Source organism: Oncorhynchus mykiss, chromosome 2 (assembly GCF_013265735.2).
Source record: "Oncorhynchus mykiss isolate Arlee chromosome 2, USDA_OmykA_1.1, whole genome shotgun sequence".
Lineage (NCBI taxonomy): Eukaryota > Metazoa > Chordata > Actinopteri > Salmoniformes > Salmonidae > Oncorhynchus > Oncorhynchus mykiss.
In genome coordinates this window covers 61,267,199-61,284,214 of record NC_048566.1, presented here as the reverse complement: position 1 = coordinate 61,284,214, position 17,016 = coordinate 61,267,199, and the positions used below count along the sequence as shown (strand labels likewise).

The following is a 17,016-nucleotide window of genomic DNA, read 5'->3' as shown; positions in this document are numbered from 1 at the left end:
GGACCCTTAAGGAGGATCATATCGACTCTAAGCTTCTCCTGGATGGGGCCAAAGTACTCAATTGTAAAAGAGTAAAACTATGAAGTTAAAATAAATGCTATTCATAAGGTTTCTTATATTTAGCAAAGCAGACTGCACAATTTGTGTTTTTATTTTATTTATGGTCAGACTGGCACACTCCAACACTCAGACATAATTTAAGTAGTTATTTTAAGTACTGTTACTTACAGTGCCTTGCAAAAGGAAAAGTGGTGCATGCATATGTATTCCCCCCCTTTGCTATGAAGCCCCTAAATAAGATCTGGTGCAACCAATTACCTCCAGAAGTCACATAATTAGTTAGATTACACACAGGTGGACTTTATTTAAGTGTCACATGATCTCAGTATATATACACCTGTTCTGAAAGACCCCAAAGACTACAACACCACCAAGCAAGCAGCACCATGAAGACCAAGGAGCTCTCCAAACAGGTCAAGGACAAAGTTGTGGAGAACTACAGATCAGGGTTGGGTAATAAAAAATATCAGAAACTTTGAACAAAAACCCATTGCTCCAAAAAATGTATATGCAAACACGTTTGGTGTTTGCCAAAAGGCATGTGGGAGACTCCCCAAACATATGGAAGAAGGTACTCTGGTCAGATGAGACTAAAATTGAGCTTTTTGGCTATCAAGGAAAACACTATGTCTGGCGCAAACCGAACACATCTCATCAACCCGAGAACACCATCCCCACAGTGAAGCATCATGCTGTGGGGATGTTTTTCATCGTCAGGGACTGGGAAACTGGTCAGAATTGAATGAATGATGGATGGTGCTAAATACAGGGAAATTCTTGAAGGAAACCTGTTTCAGTCTTCCAGAGATTTGAGACTGGAACGGATGTTCACCTTCCAGCAGGACAATGACCCTAAGCATACTGCTAAAGCAACACTTGAGTGGTTTAAGGGGAAACATTTAAATGTCTTAGAATGGTCTAGTCAAAGCCCAGACCTCAATCCAATTGAGAATCTGTGGTATGACCTAAATATTGCTGTACACCAGTGGAACCCATCCAACTTCAAGGAGCTGGAGCAGTTTTGCCTTGAAGAATGGGCAAAAATCCTGGTTGCTAGATGTGCCAAGCTTCTAGATGTGATTGCTGAAAAAGGTGGCTCTATAAAGTATTGACTTGGGGGGGTGAATAGTTATGCATGCTCAAGTATTATTTTTTTGTCTTATTTCTTGTTTGTTTCTTCAAAGTGGTAGGCATATTGTGTAAATCAAATGATACAAACCTCCCAAAAATTCATTTTAATTCTAGGTTGTAATGCAACAAAATAGGAAAAATGCCAAGGGGGGTGCATACTTTTGCAAGCCACTGTAAGTATTTACACCACTGTCACCTTCCCACTGCACGCTCAGTGCTATTTTTGACATATTTCATAACTTTTGATTGATTGGACAAAATACATTTATTTAAACATTTGGTCATTTGGGGTCCCTTGTTAAGCAAGTAGGTACGTGGCATGCTATACTGTGTTTTAGCAGGCAATCACTATTGTTAAGAAATAAATTAGATAAGCAGACCTGAACTGAAATAAACCGAGGAAGTGCACAGCTGTAGCCTATTGTATGTTGTAGTGGGGTTGTAGGAGGAGCTCAAGACAAACCAGCGTCAGTGAACATAAAGGGTGTGGTCTCCTTTCAGTTTCAAAAGTCATTGAAGTCTCTGCACCAACAACAACAGCCTCTCAAGGTATGTTTAATTTCAAACTTACGATAGATTTTAGGTTGAACAGAGAACAGTAACTGCTTATGATGGATGTGATCTTTTCTGTAGCTGAACTGTTATACTAACTGTCCTTAAAAGTTCAAATTAACTGTATACTTAATGGCAAACCTGTATGGGTATCCTAAAGCCTGCTTCCTGGTGTTTGTGAGCAATGCATTTTGTTCAAATCATTCCTCATAAATCCACGAGCAAGGCCTCCAAATCTGGGCCATTGGGCTCAGTTGGGGTGATGATGTCTCGTAGTGATTTTGGGAAATGCGTTTTAGCATTGCAGCAATTTCGTAGTGTGGTGGAAAAAAACACTTGTAAGACATTCCAGTCTCAATATGCACGGGAAAACCAATTCAACTCGCTCTTAGTTCTCACAGACATTATATAAAGACCCAGGATGTGTGGGGGTGTTTCACATGCCGTTCGTGTGAGTCAGCCACTTCTGCTTATCCCTAGTTAGCAGTCCCATAGGCAAACAGACAAATCATGCCAAGGACACACGATTGAGAGCATAGCAGAGAACAGAGCAATCTTACAGAAATGAAGAGGAAAAGGATGATCGGTCCCTTCTTCAGGCCATATAAGATACCAAATTAAATGTTCCTCCTCCACAGTTGCTTTCTCTGCGTTACCACTCATCCCTCTATCCCATACATTTTTTTCCCATAGGGATTTTACCCTATGACAAAAAATGTCAGTATACAACAAGTTATTACTCACCCGTTAATCATAACTTTTCACACACACAGCTAGAACAGGGTTTTAGAAATATGTTTAGATATAGGACCAACACAGGATCCACGCATTAACCCCACAGAAGCCTTTTTCCAATATGGCCGCCAAACAACTCTGTTCTCATCTGACCATACCAGCATGAAATATTATTGTAGTATGCCCAGTAATATCTTACAATGTACATAGTGATGTAGAATACACAACCAAATGACTCCAGTGTACCAGGTACATAAAGATGTTAAATTATTCACAGAAATGTGGTAAGAATGTGTCCTGTCAGAATCAAAGCTGTCAGAATCTGTGTTTTCTGAGTATGCTTTGATCCTTTTTTGCTATATTTAATCTTCAATCACTTAAAATGTATTTATACATGTAAAATGATATAAAATGTTATCCTATTAACTGTTTTAATTTTGAGAACTATAAACCTTCCATTACGATGTTATCAAATCCAATGTTGGACCTGTTATCAGGTTTTAGGTATGACCCAGATGCAGACAGTGTCAAAGAAACAAAAGTTTAATTCTAGTACAGGGGCAGGCAAATGACAGGTCAAAGGCAGGCAGAGGTCAGTAATCCAGAGAGGGTGTAAAAGGTCCTGAATGGCAGGCAGTCTCAGGGTCAGGGCGGGCAGGGGTCAGTAATCCAGAGAGGGTGTAAAAGGTCCTGAATGGCAGGCAGGGTCAGGGTCAGGGCAGGCAGGGGTCAATAATCCAGTGAGGTGGGGCAAGGTATATAACGGCAGGCAGGCTCAGGGTCAGAGCAGGCAAAACGGTCAAAACCGGGAAGGACTAGAAAACAGGAGCAAGAACAGACAGGAGCAGCGGAACAAACGCTGGTAAGTTTCACGAAACAAAACGAATTGGTAACAGGCAAACAGGGAACACAGGTATAAATACACAGGGGATAATGGGGAAGATGGGCGACACCTGGAGGTGGGTGGAGACAAACACAGGTGAAACAGATCAGGGTGTGACACTTGTTGAGACCACTTATATTAATCTATATTTTTGGCATTCTAGTAACAGACCAATCTGCTATGGCCCCATAGTAAGAATACACCTTCATTTAGAATAGCTATGTGTAATGGTTTTTAATCCTATGTTTTATGAAATGTGAATAGGATAATGGAATAACGTTGTATAGGTTACAAGATAACTTTGTATATAATTTTCATAATCTTATATCCACGAATACTCACATCTGCATAACCATTTTACATGTTTGAAGATTAAATATTGCAATTATTGATCATGTCATCTTCAGAAAACAATGATTCTGACAACTTTTTGGGCACATTCTTACCAAAATTCAGTGAATTATTTAAAATATTTATATACACGCCTCCCTCCGTATTTATCTGGACAGTGAAGCTAACATTTTTATTTGGCTCTATACTTCAGCATTTTGGATTAGAGATCAAATGTTTCATATCTGTTTTACCTTTTTAGAAATTAAAGCACTTTACTGTATGTATCTAGCCCCCCCACCCACCAATTTGAAGGTCTCATAAGTATTTGCACAAGTAAAGTGTTCATGTGTATACGAGATAATAGAGTATTTCAGGTGTACTGTACTGGTTGAGTAACTCTGCACATCTCGTAATGGTGTTACAGTATGAGATACTCAACACCAATGTATTTCTGAGACTGACCTCCCAAGGACCTTCATATTTTATTTGATTTAACTTTTATTTAACTAGGCAAGTCAGTTGAACAAATTCTAGGCGAGTCAGTTGAGCAAGTCAGTTGAACAAAGTATTATTTACAATGACGGCATTCTCTATGGACTTACCTTTCACCTTTACTACATTAGTTAACAGTTTACTACAGCAGTCACCAAGTTGACACAGATTCTCAATCTCACCCATGTGAATGTGGATGTAGCTGATAAAAACATCTCTAAAAAAGGTATCGTACCATAGAGTATGAAGGTCATCAAACTTGTTTCTGCAAGTGGTATGCAATTACCATTGATATGAGTAGGTCTATATCAGCATACATTTAAATGTGAAGATTTACAGTATCTTATATAGGGCCCCGCATTAAATGACGTAAGCTTATAAAGGCTTCATAAAGCCTTCGTAAACTCGACATAAATGTGTTAAAAATCATATAACCATATGTCATGCTTTATAAAGGTTCTTTAACCTCTCTAGGGTATGTGGGACACTAGCGTCCCACCTGGCCAACATCCAGTGAGATTGCAGAGTGCCAAATTCAAATATAGAAATACTCATTATAAAAATTCAGAAAAGATACAACTATTTTACATAGGTTTAAAGATTAACGTCTTGTGAGTTACACAAGTCAGAAATAGAGATAAAACTAATCACTTACCTTTGAAGATCTTCATTGTTTGCACTCAGAAGATATTCAATAAACGTTCCTTTTGTTCGTTAAAGTCTCTCTTTATATCTGAAAACCTCTGTTTTGTTTGCGCTTTTTCTTCAGTAATCCACAGGCTCAAACGCAGTCACAACAGGCAGACAGAAAAATCTAAATTGTATCTCTCCTATAGTGCTCCATGCATTTTAATGAGGGAAATAAGTATTTGACCTCTTTGCAAAACATGACTTAGAACTTGGTGGCAAAACCTTTGTTGGTAATCACAGAGGTCAGACGTTTCTTGTAGTTGGACACCAGGTTTGCACACATCTCAGGAGGGATTTTGTCCCAGTCCTCTTTGGAGATCTTCTCCAAGTTATTAAGGTTTCGAGGCTGACGTTTGGCAACTCTTGCACTGTTTAGCTCTGAAGCCTGGGGGGAATTTAGAACGTACGGGGGAATTTAGAAGGTACTGTGGATCGCTAAAATATCCTAATGATTATGAACAACACACTTCTTCAATTGAAATGTTGTGGTGACACTATAGGAAATATGGGTTGGTATGGTTTGGAAACCTTTGATTGAACATGATTTGGAAAGACACACACCTAAGGTCCCACAATTAACAGTGCATGTGTAACAGTATAGACTTTACGCCCGTCCCCTCGCCCCGACCTGGGCGCGAACCAGGGACGCTCTGCACACGTCAACAGTCACCCTCGAAGCATCGTTAACCATCGATCAACAAAAGCCGTGGCCCTTGCAGAGCAAGGGGAACCACTACTTCAAGGTCTCAGAGCAAGTGACGTCACCGATTGAAACGCCACTAGCGCGCACCACCGCTAACTAGCTAGCAATTTCACATCGGCTACACATGTCAGCAATAACCAAGCCATGAGGTCAAAGGAATTGTACATAGAACTCAGAGATATTTTAATCTTTATTTAGCTAGGCAAGTCAGTTAAGAACTAATGCTGATTTACAATGATGGCCTACCCCCGACAAAACTCTACCCCTGGACGACGCTGAGCCAATTGTGCCCCGACCTATGGGACTCCCAATCACGGCTGGTTGTGATACAGCCTGGAATCAAACTAGGGTCTGTAGTGACGCCTCTAGCACTGAGATGCAGTGCCTTAGACCGCTGCACCACTCGGGAGATCTGTGTTGATTCACAGATCTGGGGAAGGGTATCAAAACATTTCTGCAGCATTGAAGGTCCCCAAGGACACAGTGGCCTCCATTTTTAAATAGAAAAAGTTTGGAACCACCAAGACTCTTCCTAGAGCTGGCCGCCCGGCCAAAATGAGCAATCAGGGGAGAAGGGCCTTGGTCAGGGAGGTGGGGATATTTTTCAGCGGCAGGTACTGGGAGATTAATCAGGATCGAGGGAAAGATGAACGGAGCAAAGTACAGAGAGATCCTTGAAGAAAACCTGCTCCAGAGCGCTCAGGACCTCAGACTGTGGTGAAGGTTCACATTCCAACAGGACAACTACCTTAAGCACACAGCCAAGACAACACAGGAGTGGCTCTGGACAAGTCTCTGAATGTCCTTGAGTGGCCCAGCCGGAGCCCGGACTTGAACCCAATGACCTGAAAATAGCTGTGCAGCGACGCTCCCCATACAACCTGACAGAGCTTGAGAGGATATGCAGAGAAGAATGGGAGAAACTCTCCAAATGCAGGTGTGCCAAGCTTGTAGCATCATACCCAAGAAGTCTTGAGGCTGTACTCGCTGCCAAAGGTATGGAGTAAAGGGTCTGAATACTTATGTAAATGTAATATTTCTGTTGTTTTACTTTAATAAAATGTACAAACATTTCTAAAAACCTGTTTTTGTTTTGTCATTACGGTTATTGTGTATAGATTGATAAGGGGGAAAAAACCATTTAATACATTTTAGAATAAGGCTGTAACGTAACAAAATGTGGAAAAAGTCAAGGGGTCTGAATAGTTTCCAAATGCACTGTATGGGGGATACAACAATCCCAGCTCTGCAGATTTTGCTGCGAAGAGACAGAATCGTTAGATAATTTGTTTTGGTACTGTCCATATGTAGCTTGTTTTTGGTTGCAGGTTCTGGAATGGCCGAAGATTTGTTTACCTGGCGCTAACTCTGTGCAAATAGCACTGCTGGGTGTTTTCAAAAGTCATAGTCAATTGATCTATAAAATAATAATACTCTTAGCAAAAATGTTTCTCTTTCATTTACAATATGTAGAAACTATGAGAATAGAAAGGTTCAGACATTTTGTGAAACGTCACAGCTCAGTTGAGAAATATATGGCAAATAGAAACTGGATAGTGTTCAGAGATAGATGGGAGGGGTTGATGGTAGCTGAAAGAGGGGACTCAAAACAAACAAAAGATAACTAATGTCAAATGTACTGTGTCTGTAAAATGTACATAATATGTAGAAGCTGGATGTAGAAGCCTAAGTGTTGTTGTCCATTAGTTTACTCCAATTTGGGGTAGGTAGGGTTAATTAAGGGAAATTATTCAAGGAAATATATATTTATAAAAAGTATATATGGGGGATTGGAAATTATACAATTACATTGATAGAAGCCACAATCTTTTTGCAATATTACAAATTATCTACACCCCCCAAAAATCCCCAAAAATGTATACTGTAGCTAGAGACATTCTCAGACCTATGTTTGGGGGGGAAACCTGTCTAATGCATTTCTAAACCTTTGTCTCTTCTCCTCTCTCCCCAGCCATGGACATCATAAAGCCCATCTTGGGCATAGCGAAGAAGCTCTATTCTTTATGTGCTGAAGTGAAAGCCAATAAAAAGCGCTGTCAGCGTTTGGCCCAGCGCGTAGAAGTCTTGGCAGATACGGTGAGTATGGTAAAGGGGCTGGGGGAAGACCCCGCCCCTGTGGAGAACAGCCTGCATGAGCTCAAACTCACCCTGGAAAATGCCCAGGACATTGTTGAGAAATACACTAGCGCCAAATACATGAACCGCGTCTTGAAGGCCTACAAGCAGGGAGAAGAGTTTGAGAGTTTGACCATGCGCCTGTACGATTCAGCTCAGGTGCTGTCGCTAGCCCTGCAGGTGGATCACAGAGAGCAGCTACAGCAGAGATTCAATGAGGAGACGCGATGGAGAGAGGATAAGGCGGACAGGGAGATCGATCATCTGGAGCTGCAGAAATGTGAGATGCTTCTACCATGCACTTTTTAGTGCAAGGTCTTAAATCAGGTAGCCACCCTGTATATGTGTACATTGGTCACTGCCAGGAGGTCTGGGCTGTTTTATGGCCAGTCACTGATCCTGCCGATTACACCATATGTAGCAGTGTGTGTGTGTGTGTGTGTGTGTGTGTGTGGCTTGACTGGGAGCAATTTCAAGCAGGTGACATTGTGCATATTTATCCCACAGTGCTACATGAGAAAGTGGACTCCACCCAAGAAGATATGAAAGACATCAAAGCCATGTTGGAAACCTGTAAGTAAGCCTCTACAGATGAATGTCCAAATGTTCCTAGGCCGTCATTGAAATAAGAATTTGTTCTTAATTAACTGGCTTGCCTAGTTAAATAAAGGTTAAAAAAAATTGTGTTTACTAGCTGCACTACTTAATTTGGAATCTGAGCAACTATTGTTTCTCATTTCTCGTTGACCTTGACCAGCGTCTGATGATAAAGGAGACTGTGTGTCTGTTTGCGTTTTCGTTCCTTTGTGGTTTATACCTTTCTCCATTTTTGTTTGACACCACAAGCACTCATGTTTCACTCATACAAACTCATACACACTACAAAACACAGCATAGTTTACATCCTACACCAGGAAAACACTCCATGGTCTCACTGCATTTTGCATGATGGTGTGTTTTCCTGTTGGACCTTTAGTTATCTGTGTTATTGATGTGTTATGTTCCTGTATGAATTGCCATCTCTTTGTTGTGTTTCCCATTGACAGTAAAGAAGCCGAGAATTTTAGATCAAGACATCAGAGAGATCAAGCCAGAGGAGCTGATCTACGACCTGCCCAAAGAGCCCTTCATCAAAAACGACAATTCAGAGATATTCAAAGGAAAGTACAACAAATTCACAGTGGCCATCAAAAGATACACCTACTCAAGGGGCACAAGTCTGAGGTATGTAGCGTAGCATACAAGACGTCTCAGAGAGTTCTTGTAATATCAGCTTCGGTGCTAAACATCTATTTGTTTTAATGGGCTACGTGTGTCCCACACAGTCAGGTGAGAAGCGTCTTTAAAAAGGAAGTGGAGACTATGAAACGCTTTGAGTCACCAAACATCCTGCGAATGTTTGGGATCTGTGTCCAGGAAGAGAGCGGTGAGTGAGCTTCTTTTTGCAGTATGTGAAATACTGTAGTTGCTGAACAAATAGGAGACTGGATACAATCACAATCATCTTTATTCATCATGTACACCCGGAATTTGATTTTGTGAAATGGTGCTGCCACAGTAAACCAAATGAACAAGCAGAATATAGATGAAAAATGTACATGAATCCTCATACAGTCTGTACACTATGAACAGCAAAAAAATAAACAAATAATTGTGCATGGTATGGATGTGTAAACAAATGTACAGTCCATGATGTGCAATGGAGTGGAACTACATATGCAGTCAGTCAGTGGCAGAGGGAAAATTGGCAACCGCATATGTGCAAGAATGTGCATAGCGAAGTACAGTTACTGTATAATGAGCAAAGTAATCAGGACATAATATCAAATCAAAACTTTATTTGTCACCTGTGCCGAATACAACCTTACCGTGATATGCTTACTTACATGGCCCTTAACCAACAGTGCAGTTCAAGAAAGAGTTAAGAAAATAAACTAAAGTAAAAAATAAATTAAATAGTAACACAATAAAATAACAATAAAAAGGCTATATACAGGGGGTACCGGTACCGAGTCAATGCGATTTGGTACAGGTTTATTCGAGGTAATTTGTACATGTAGGTAGGGGTGAAGTGACTATGAATAGATAATAAACAGCAAGTAGCAGCAGTGGGGGGAGGGGGGGGGGGTCAATGTAAATAATCTGGTGGCCATTGGATTAATTGTTCAGCAGATTTATGGCTTAGGGGTAGAAGCTGTTAAGGAGCCTTTTGGTCCTAGACTTGGTGCTCCGGCACAGCTTGCCGTGCGGTAGCAGAGAGAAGAGTCTATGACTTGGGTGACTGGAGTCTGACAATTCTTTAGGCTTTCCTCTGACACTGCTTAGTATATAGGTCTTAGATAGCAGGAAGCTTGGCCCCAGTGATGTACTGGGCCGTACGCAGTACCCTCTGAAGCGCCTTACGGTCAGATGCCGAGCAGTTACCCTACCAGGCGGTGATGCAACCGGTCAGGACAGTCTCGATGGTGCAGCTGTATAACCTTTTGAGGATCTGGGGACACATGCAAAATCTTTTTAGTCTCCTGAGGGGGAAAAGGTGTTGTTGTGCCCTCTTCAAGACTGTCTTGGTGTGTTTGGACCATGATAGATCATTGGTAATTTGGATATCAAGGAACTTGAAATGCTCAACCCGCTCCACTACAGCCCCGTCGATGTTAATGGGGACCTGTTCAGCCCACAATTTCCTGTAGTCCACATACTGCCCATGATGCTTTGTTTGTTTGATGGTTCGTCTGAGGGCATAGCGGAATTTCTTATAAGCGTCCAGATTAGTGTTCCGCTCCTTGAAAGCGGCAGCTCTAGCCTTTAGCTCGATGCGGATGTTGCCTGTAATCCATGGCTTCTGGTTTGGATATGTACGTACGGTCACTGTAGGGACGACGTAGTCAATGCACTTATTTATGAAGCCAAGGACTGAGATGGTATACTCCTCAATGCCATGGATGATTCTCGGGAACATATTGGATGAATTCAGGAACATATTCCTGTCTGTGCCAGTCTGTGCTAGCAAAACTGTCCTGTAGCGTAGCATCTGCGTCATCTGACCACTTCCGTATTGAGTGAGTCACTGGTACTTCCTGCTTTAGTTTTTTTCTTGTAAGCAGGAATCAGGATAGAATTATGGTCAGATTTGCCAAATGGAGGGCGGAGGAGAGCTTTGTATGCATCTCTGTGTGTCGAGTAAAGGTGGTCTAGAGTTTCTTTCCTGTGGTTGCACATGTGACATGCTGGTAGAAAATAGGTAAAAATTTGCCTGCATTAATGTCCCCGGCCACTATGAGCGCTGCTTCTGGATGAGCATTTTCTTGTTTGCTTATGGCCTTTTACAGATGGTTGAGTGCAGTCTTAATGCCAGCATCTGTTTGGGGTGGTAAATAGACGGCTATGAATAATAAAGATGAGAACTCTCTTGGTAGATAGTGTTTTCTACAGCTTATCATAAGTTACTTTACCTCAGGCAAGCAATACCTCGAGACTTCTTTAATGTTAGACATCGCAAACCAGCTGTTATTGACAAATAGACACAAACCCCCACCCCTCGTCTTACCAAACGTAGCTTCTCTGGCCTGCCGGTGCATGGAAAATCCCACTAGCTCTATATTATCCATGTCGTCGTTCAGCCACGACTCGGTGAAACAAAAGTTATTCCAGTTTTTAATGTCCCGTTTGTAGTATAATCTTGATAGTAGGTCATCCATTTTATTTTCCAATGATTGCACGTTGAACAATAGAACGGATGGCAGTGGGAGTTTTCTCACTCGCCTATGAGTTCTCAGGAGGCAGCCTGACTTCCGCCCTCTTTTTATCCGTCTTTTCTTCAAATAAATGACGGGGATTTGGGCCCGTTCCCAAGAAGGCAGTATATCCTTCGCGTCGGACTAGTTAAAGAAAAAATATTCTTCCAGTTCGAGGTAGGTAATCGCTGTTCTGATGTCCAGAAGTTATTTTTGGTCATGAAAGACGGTAGCAGTAACATTATGTACAAAATAAGTACAAAGATAACTTACAAATAACACAAAATAGCAGTTTGTTGGGAGCATGTAAAACGTCAGCCATCCCCTCCAGCGCCATTCACCAAACTAAAATGTGATTTCAGAATATGATATCAAAATGTGATGATAATGTGCCCTTGTTGCATTTAATAATCCTCTTCTCTACCGTGATTGTCCCGTAGGACCGAATCCAAACTACCTCATTGTCATGGAGTTTTGTGAGAAGGGCAGTCTGAGAGAGGTGCTGGATTCCGAAAGGAACCTGCCCTGGGACAGAAAGGCTCGCATGAGTCTGGATGCAGCACAGGGCATCTACAGGTAACATGTGAATGTTTATTGTCATGAGTCTGGATGCAGCACAGGGCCTCTACAGGTAGCAGGTTGATGTTTATTGTCATGAGTCTAGTCGCAGCACAGGGCCTCTACAGATAACAGGTTGATGTTTATTGTCATGAGTCTGGATGCAGCACAGGGCCTCTACAGGTAGCAGGTTGATGTTTATTGTCATGAGTCTGGATGCAGCACAGGGCTCTACAGGTAGCAGGTTGATGTTTATTGTCATGAGTCTGGATGCAGCACAAGGCCTCTACAGGTAACAGGTTGATGTTTATTGTCATGAGTCTGGACGCAGCACAGGACCTCTACAGGTAACAGGTTGATGTTTATTGTCATGAGTCTGGATGCAGCACAGGGCCTCTACAGGTAACAGGTTGATGTTTATTGTCATGAGTCTGGATGCAGCACAGGGCCTCTACAGGTAACAAACAGGTTGATGTTTATTGTCATGAGTCTGGGCGCAGCACAGGGCCTCTACAGGTAACAGGTTGATGTTTATTGTCATGAGTCTGGATGCAGCACAGGGCCTCTACAGGTATACCACCATAGAAATTAATATTTTTTACCCTGTACCCTTCATAAGTAGACAGGTCACAACACCTATTGCACATGACACAAAGAGTACCACCTCTATCATATTGTTGCCATAAATGTGTTATGTCGATACAATAAAGAATTGATCTATAGTCTGTACCTTCCCTTTCTAATCTCTACCCTTCTACCTCTCCAAAAGTAGAAAGTCATGTATCTTGTCCACACATGAAAGGGCTTCACCAGAGTGGTGGAAAGCAACGCCAATAGCTGGCTAATAATGTCGCACCTCTAATAGCCCTGCCACGGCAAAGTGTCACAGGTAACATGGCAGGTACAATTTGGCCATATTCGAAAGAGGAACGTTAAATTCCTGTTCATGTGTCTACAATCCACCTACTAAAACCTCTGTCCACCATTATTAGTATGTGCTGCTTCTTCTTCACTAAAATAATAGGTACACTGGATCTGTGCCCTGTACCTCTCTCACCAAAGTTCACAGCACTAGAAAGTGTACCATAATCACATTGAGCTACCCTGTCAAGACTAACTAATATCTCTATCACTATAGATTGCACCAGTCGGAGAATAAGTTTAAAGTGCATGGATGCATCAACAGCAGCAGGTTCCTGGTAGATGCTGGGTACAGAGTGAAGGTATGAGATTCAATGCAGTCCTCTACACAGCCATATGTGTCAGGCCCAGAACGTAAGGCCACTGCTAAACAGAGGTAGAGGTTGTTTTGAAGATGTGTAGTTGATGTTCCATGTTTACAGTGTTGCAGTACTCTATCGCAATGTAATTGTTTTGGGTTCTGCTGTGTGTGGTCAGCTGGCAGATTTTGAGCTGGCCCAAACAGAGACGTCGCTGAAGAGGACTAAGGACAGGAAGAGGAGCTCCTTATGCTACAGCTCCCCTCAGCAGCTTGAGAGTGTCAACCATCCCTACAACAAAGCTTGTGAGATGTACAGGTCTGCTTCCAATCAGACTTACAACACACTCTCCACTTTTGTAAATGAATGAATGTCTAAATCACAGAAATTATTTTGTGTTCAAATGTTCTTTTTTGTAAATTAATGAATGTCAAAATCACAGAAATTATTTTGTATGTTCAAATGTTCTCTGTTGGTGTAATGCAGGCACTAAATATACTCAGAGTTCACTCTGTTTGAATTGTTGTGTTCGTTGCAGTTTTGGCATTGTCCTTTGGGAGATTGCAACCTGCAAGATTCCCTTCAAAGGTGTGTCAACTCCATTAATTTAAAGGCTGTGTGTAACAAATACTATCAGCAATAACAGTGATACTGTATATCTGAAAATAGCATGGTTGGGTTTTCTCTCTCTCTATAAGCATGCAGTAGTTGCTCTGTGATATTTAGAAATGTATCATTCAATGTCTGTTCTCTTGTCCTTCTGATCAGACTGCTCACACATAGAAGTGTATCAGAGGGTGTGTACAGAAAAATATACTGAACCCGTTCTTGAAGACTGCCCTCAACCGTTGGGAGAACTGATCAACGACTGTCGCTCCTATGACAGCTTCTACAGGCCGACAGCGGGAGGTAATGCAACACAACTAAATGGCATATGATGAATTTTCAGGAACATACATTTCTTTCAGCTGTTCCAAATGGATTCCTATTTGTCCTCTCAGTTATTGTTTCCTAATCAAGTTGCTCTGTTCCACAGTGTTGGTTGACAAACTGCGCAATGTGGTGGAGCATTTAGAGGAGGACTAACAAACACAGAGGTTCATCTCCATCTCCAGAGTTCTCAGAAACATGGCCGGAGAAAAGAAAAACCATGAACCGCTATCATCCCCACTCCTCAGGTCAAAGGAAGACCAACCAATCCCTTGCCAAAACCTTTGTTTCTGGCAAACCTTTGGCCAATTTGTCGCAAATTTGCAGCAAACTCATATTTTCAAAGGGAAATGTTTTGGGGCAAACTGTTGCTGTACATTTGCGGCAACGCGTGAACTTCTGGTCAAGAATCTTGGAAAGTTTTGGTGAACATTCTATTGTTTGCTGCAAATATGCTGCAAACTCAATATGAATGTGCGAAATTGGATCAGGTTTTTGGTTGCTGTGTGTTGACACTGAAATGTTGTATCTACATAAAACAAGTCACATAACTTAAAATGAACTTACTTCACAGAGAAAAAACAACATACTAAATAAATGTAATAAATATGCTAAACATGTATTCAGTGTCTTAAACAGATACAAATAAATCCAACTTGAAATCATTAGCATGGTAATGACGAAAAGAGCAAAGACTGGACATTTCTCAAATAAATACCTTCAGTTAATTACATATCTTTACATCTGTACCTCTATCTCTCCCCCTTGGGGTGTGTGGGTGTGGAGTGTCTTTGAAGACCCTGTTTTACACCTGTTTCACCTTTACCCTTTAGAAAGAATTCTCAGCTGTCCATATTTAATGGTTAACAGGTAGGCTAATTTAGGGGGTCCCTTACACACAAGGGAACTAACTATATGTACACAAGTGGAACCCCAAGTGTCTTTGAACCAACTGTTTAAAACCTGTTTCACCTTAACCCTTTTAAAAATGGGGGGGGGGGGGGGGGGGGGGGGATTATATTAGATTATATTTAATGAGAAATACAATCTAATTAACAAATGTTTGCATAACCAAAGACATGACAACTGGCTCCAACATTGTATTTAGCTAGCTATAAGACTTTCATATTGGCAGTAAGGTCAGTGAGAATAACAATAGACAATAGTTATTGTTGGTAGTTTAGGGATACATATAGTGAAGGATCATGAATGTTAAATTTGTTAGAAATGTTAGATTTGTTCACAGTGGGAATTTTGAAAGAGGGGGATTAGAACCCCTAAAGTAATAGTGGTAAGAAAGATCATAGTTTCAGATTCAGGTCTAGGGGGTTAATAACTTTTTGTGGATACTACTATTCACACTATGTGGATTATAAACATGTACAGACATAGAGAACTATCACATCAAGAAGGTGTAACAGTGATGAATGGCTATTCAATGTACAACAGTCGTCATCTGTAGCAAGCAATACGTATTAAATATACATCCATGACTGAATGGTTTCATGAACTCCTTTAAAGGTTTTGTAAGTAAATTGTAACAGGCCTCATTCAGCAGTCTGAATTAACCTAGAGTCACCAAAACATCAATGCTTAGAGAAGCTCGGAGATTATTCCACAAGTCATGTGCAAAGAGCTGATTTACTGAACTCTGTACAGACCAAAGGAATTTCCAGAGCTAGCAATCCCTGAGACGGTGTATGATAACTCTGACTCGTACTTCTAATGGTTATTGTAGATGTTAGCTACAGAGGGAGTTTGCAGTATGTCAAAGAGCCTGTCAAAGGCAAAGAGAGCAATTCATTGACCTACGTAACTAACTCATCAATATGTTTTTTTTTTTAAAGACAGCTGAATGTCTATACAAATACACCATACTAGGTACACACACTTCAACATACTAGGCACACACACTTCAATCATTAGAATCATGTTTGTGCACTCTAGAAAACAACATATACTTAGTTTGACACGTATTCAATAATAATTTAAGGTCAATAAAGGTTTTCTGCAAAATAATGAAAGCATACTGTAGTTCAGATAGATCATGATCAGCAGGTTGGGCGATAGAGTACACAGCTGTATCGTCTGCATACAGGTGCAGGTGTCATGTTGTCTTGTCTCTGTCCTTTCCCTTCACCCTGTCTCCCTCTGCTGGTCGTGTCAGGTTACCTTTTCTCCCCTTCTTTCCCCCAGCTGTTCCCTGTCTCCTCCTAACTACCCATTCACCCCGTTCCTCACCTGTTCCCTTTTTCCCTCTGATTAGGTCCCTATATCTCCCTCTGTTTCTGCTCCTGTCCTTGTCGGATTCTTGTTTGTTTGTGTTTCATGCCTGAGCCAGACTATCGTCATGTTTGCTGTAACCTTGTCCTGTCCTGTCGGAATCTGCCGGTCTATCTGAGCCTACCTATGTTTTGTTATTAAAGAAGCTCTGTTTAAGTTAGTTCGCTTTTGGGTCCTCATTCACTCTCCATAACAGAAGAATCCGACCAAGAATGGACCCAGCGACTTCGGATCCTCTCCACTCAGCCGTCGGGATCCAGGGAGCGATGCTAGGCAGACACGAGCAGGAAGTGTCTGCTGCTCGACATGCCGTTGAGACCCTGGCCACCCAAGTCTCCAACCTCACAGAACAGGTTCACCATCTCCGCCTCGATCCACCGGCCACTTCCAGGGCTTTCGAATCTCCGGAGCCCAGAATCAATAACCCGCCGTGTTACTCTGGGGAGCCCACTGAATGCCGCTCGTTCCTCACCCAGTGTGATATTGTGTTTTCTCTCCAGCCCAACACTTACTCCAGGAGCACTGCTCGTGTCGCCTACGTCATATCTCTCCTTATTGGACGGGCTCGTGAGTGGG

The 17,016-nt window shown here is 41.7% G+C and overlaps 1 protein-coding gene across 1 annotated transcript; it reads left to right on the top strand.

The window, feature by feature from the left end:
* Positions 1-1,668: 1,668 nt before the first annotated feature.
* LOC110493207 (mixed lineage kinase domain-like protein) lies at positions 1,669-14,822 on the top strand. Its single transcript, XM_036952425.1, has 11 exons — positions 1,669-1,740; positions 7,552-7,995; positions 8,223-8,288; positions 8,762-8,939; positions 9,041-9,141; positions 11,890-12,025; positions 13,146-13,230; positions 13,406-13,545; positions 13,766-13,815; positions 13,996-14,136; positions 14,264-14,822. Exons 2-11 carry the CDS (start codon positions 7,554-7,556, stop codon positions 14,311-14,313), a joined length of 1,389 nt encoding a protein of 462 aa, XP_036808320.1. The 5' UTR covers positions 1,669-1,740; positions 7,552-7,553; the 3' UTR covers positions 14,314-14,822.
* The last annotated feature ends 2,194 nt before the right edge of the window (positions 14,823-17,016 follow it).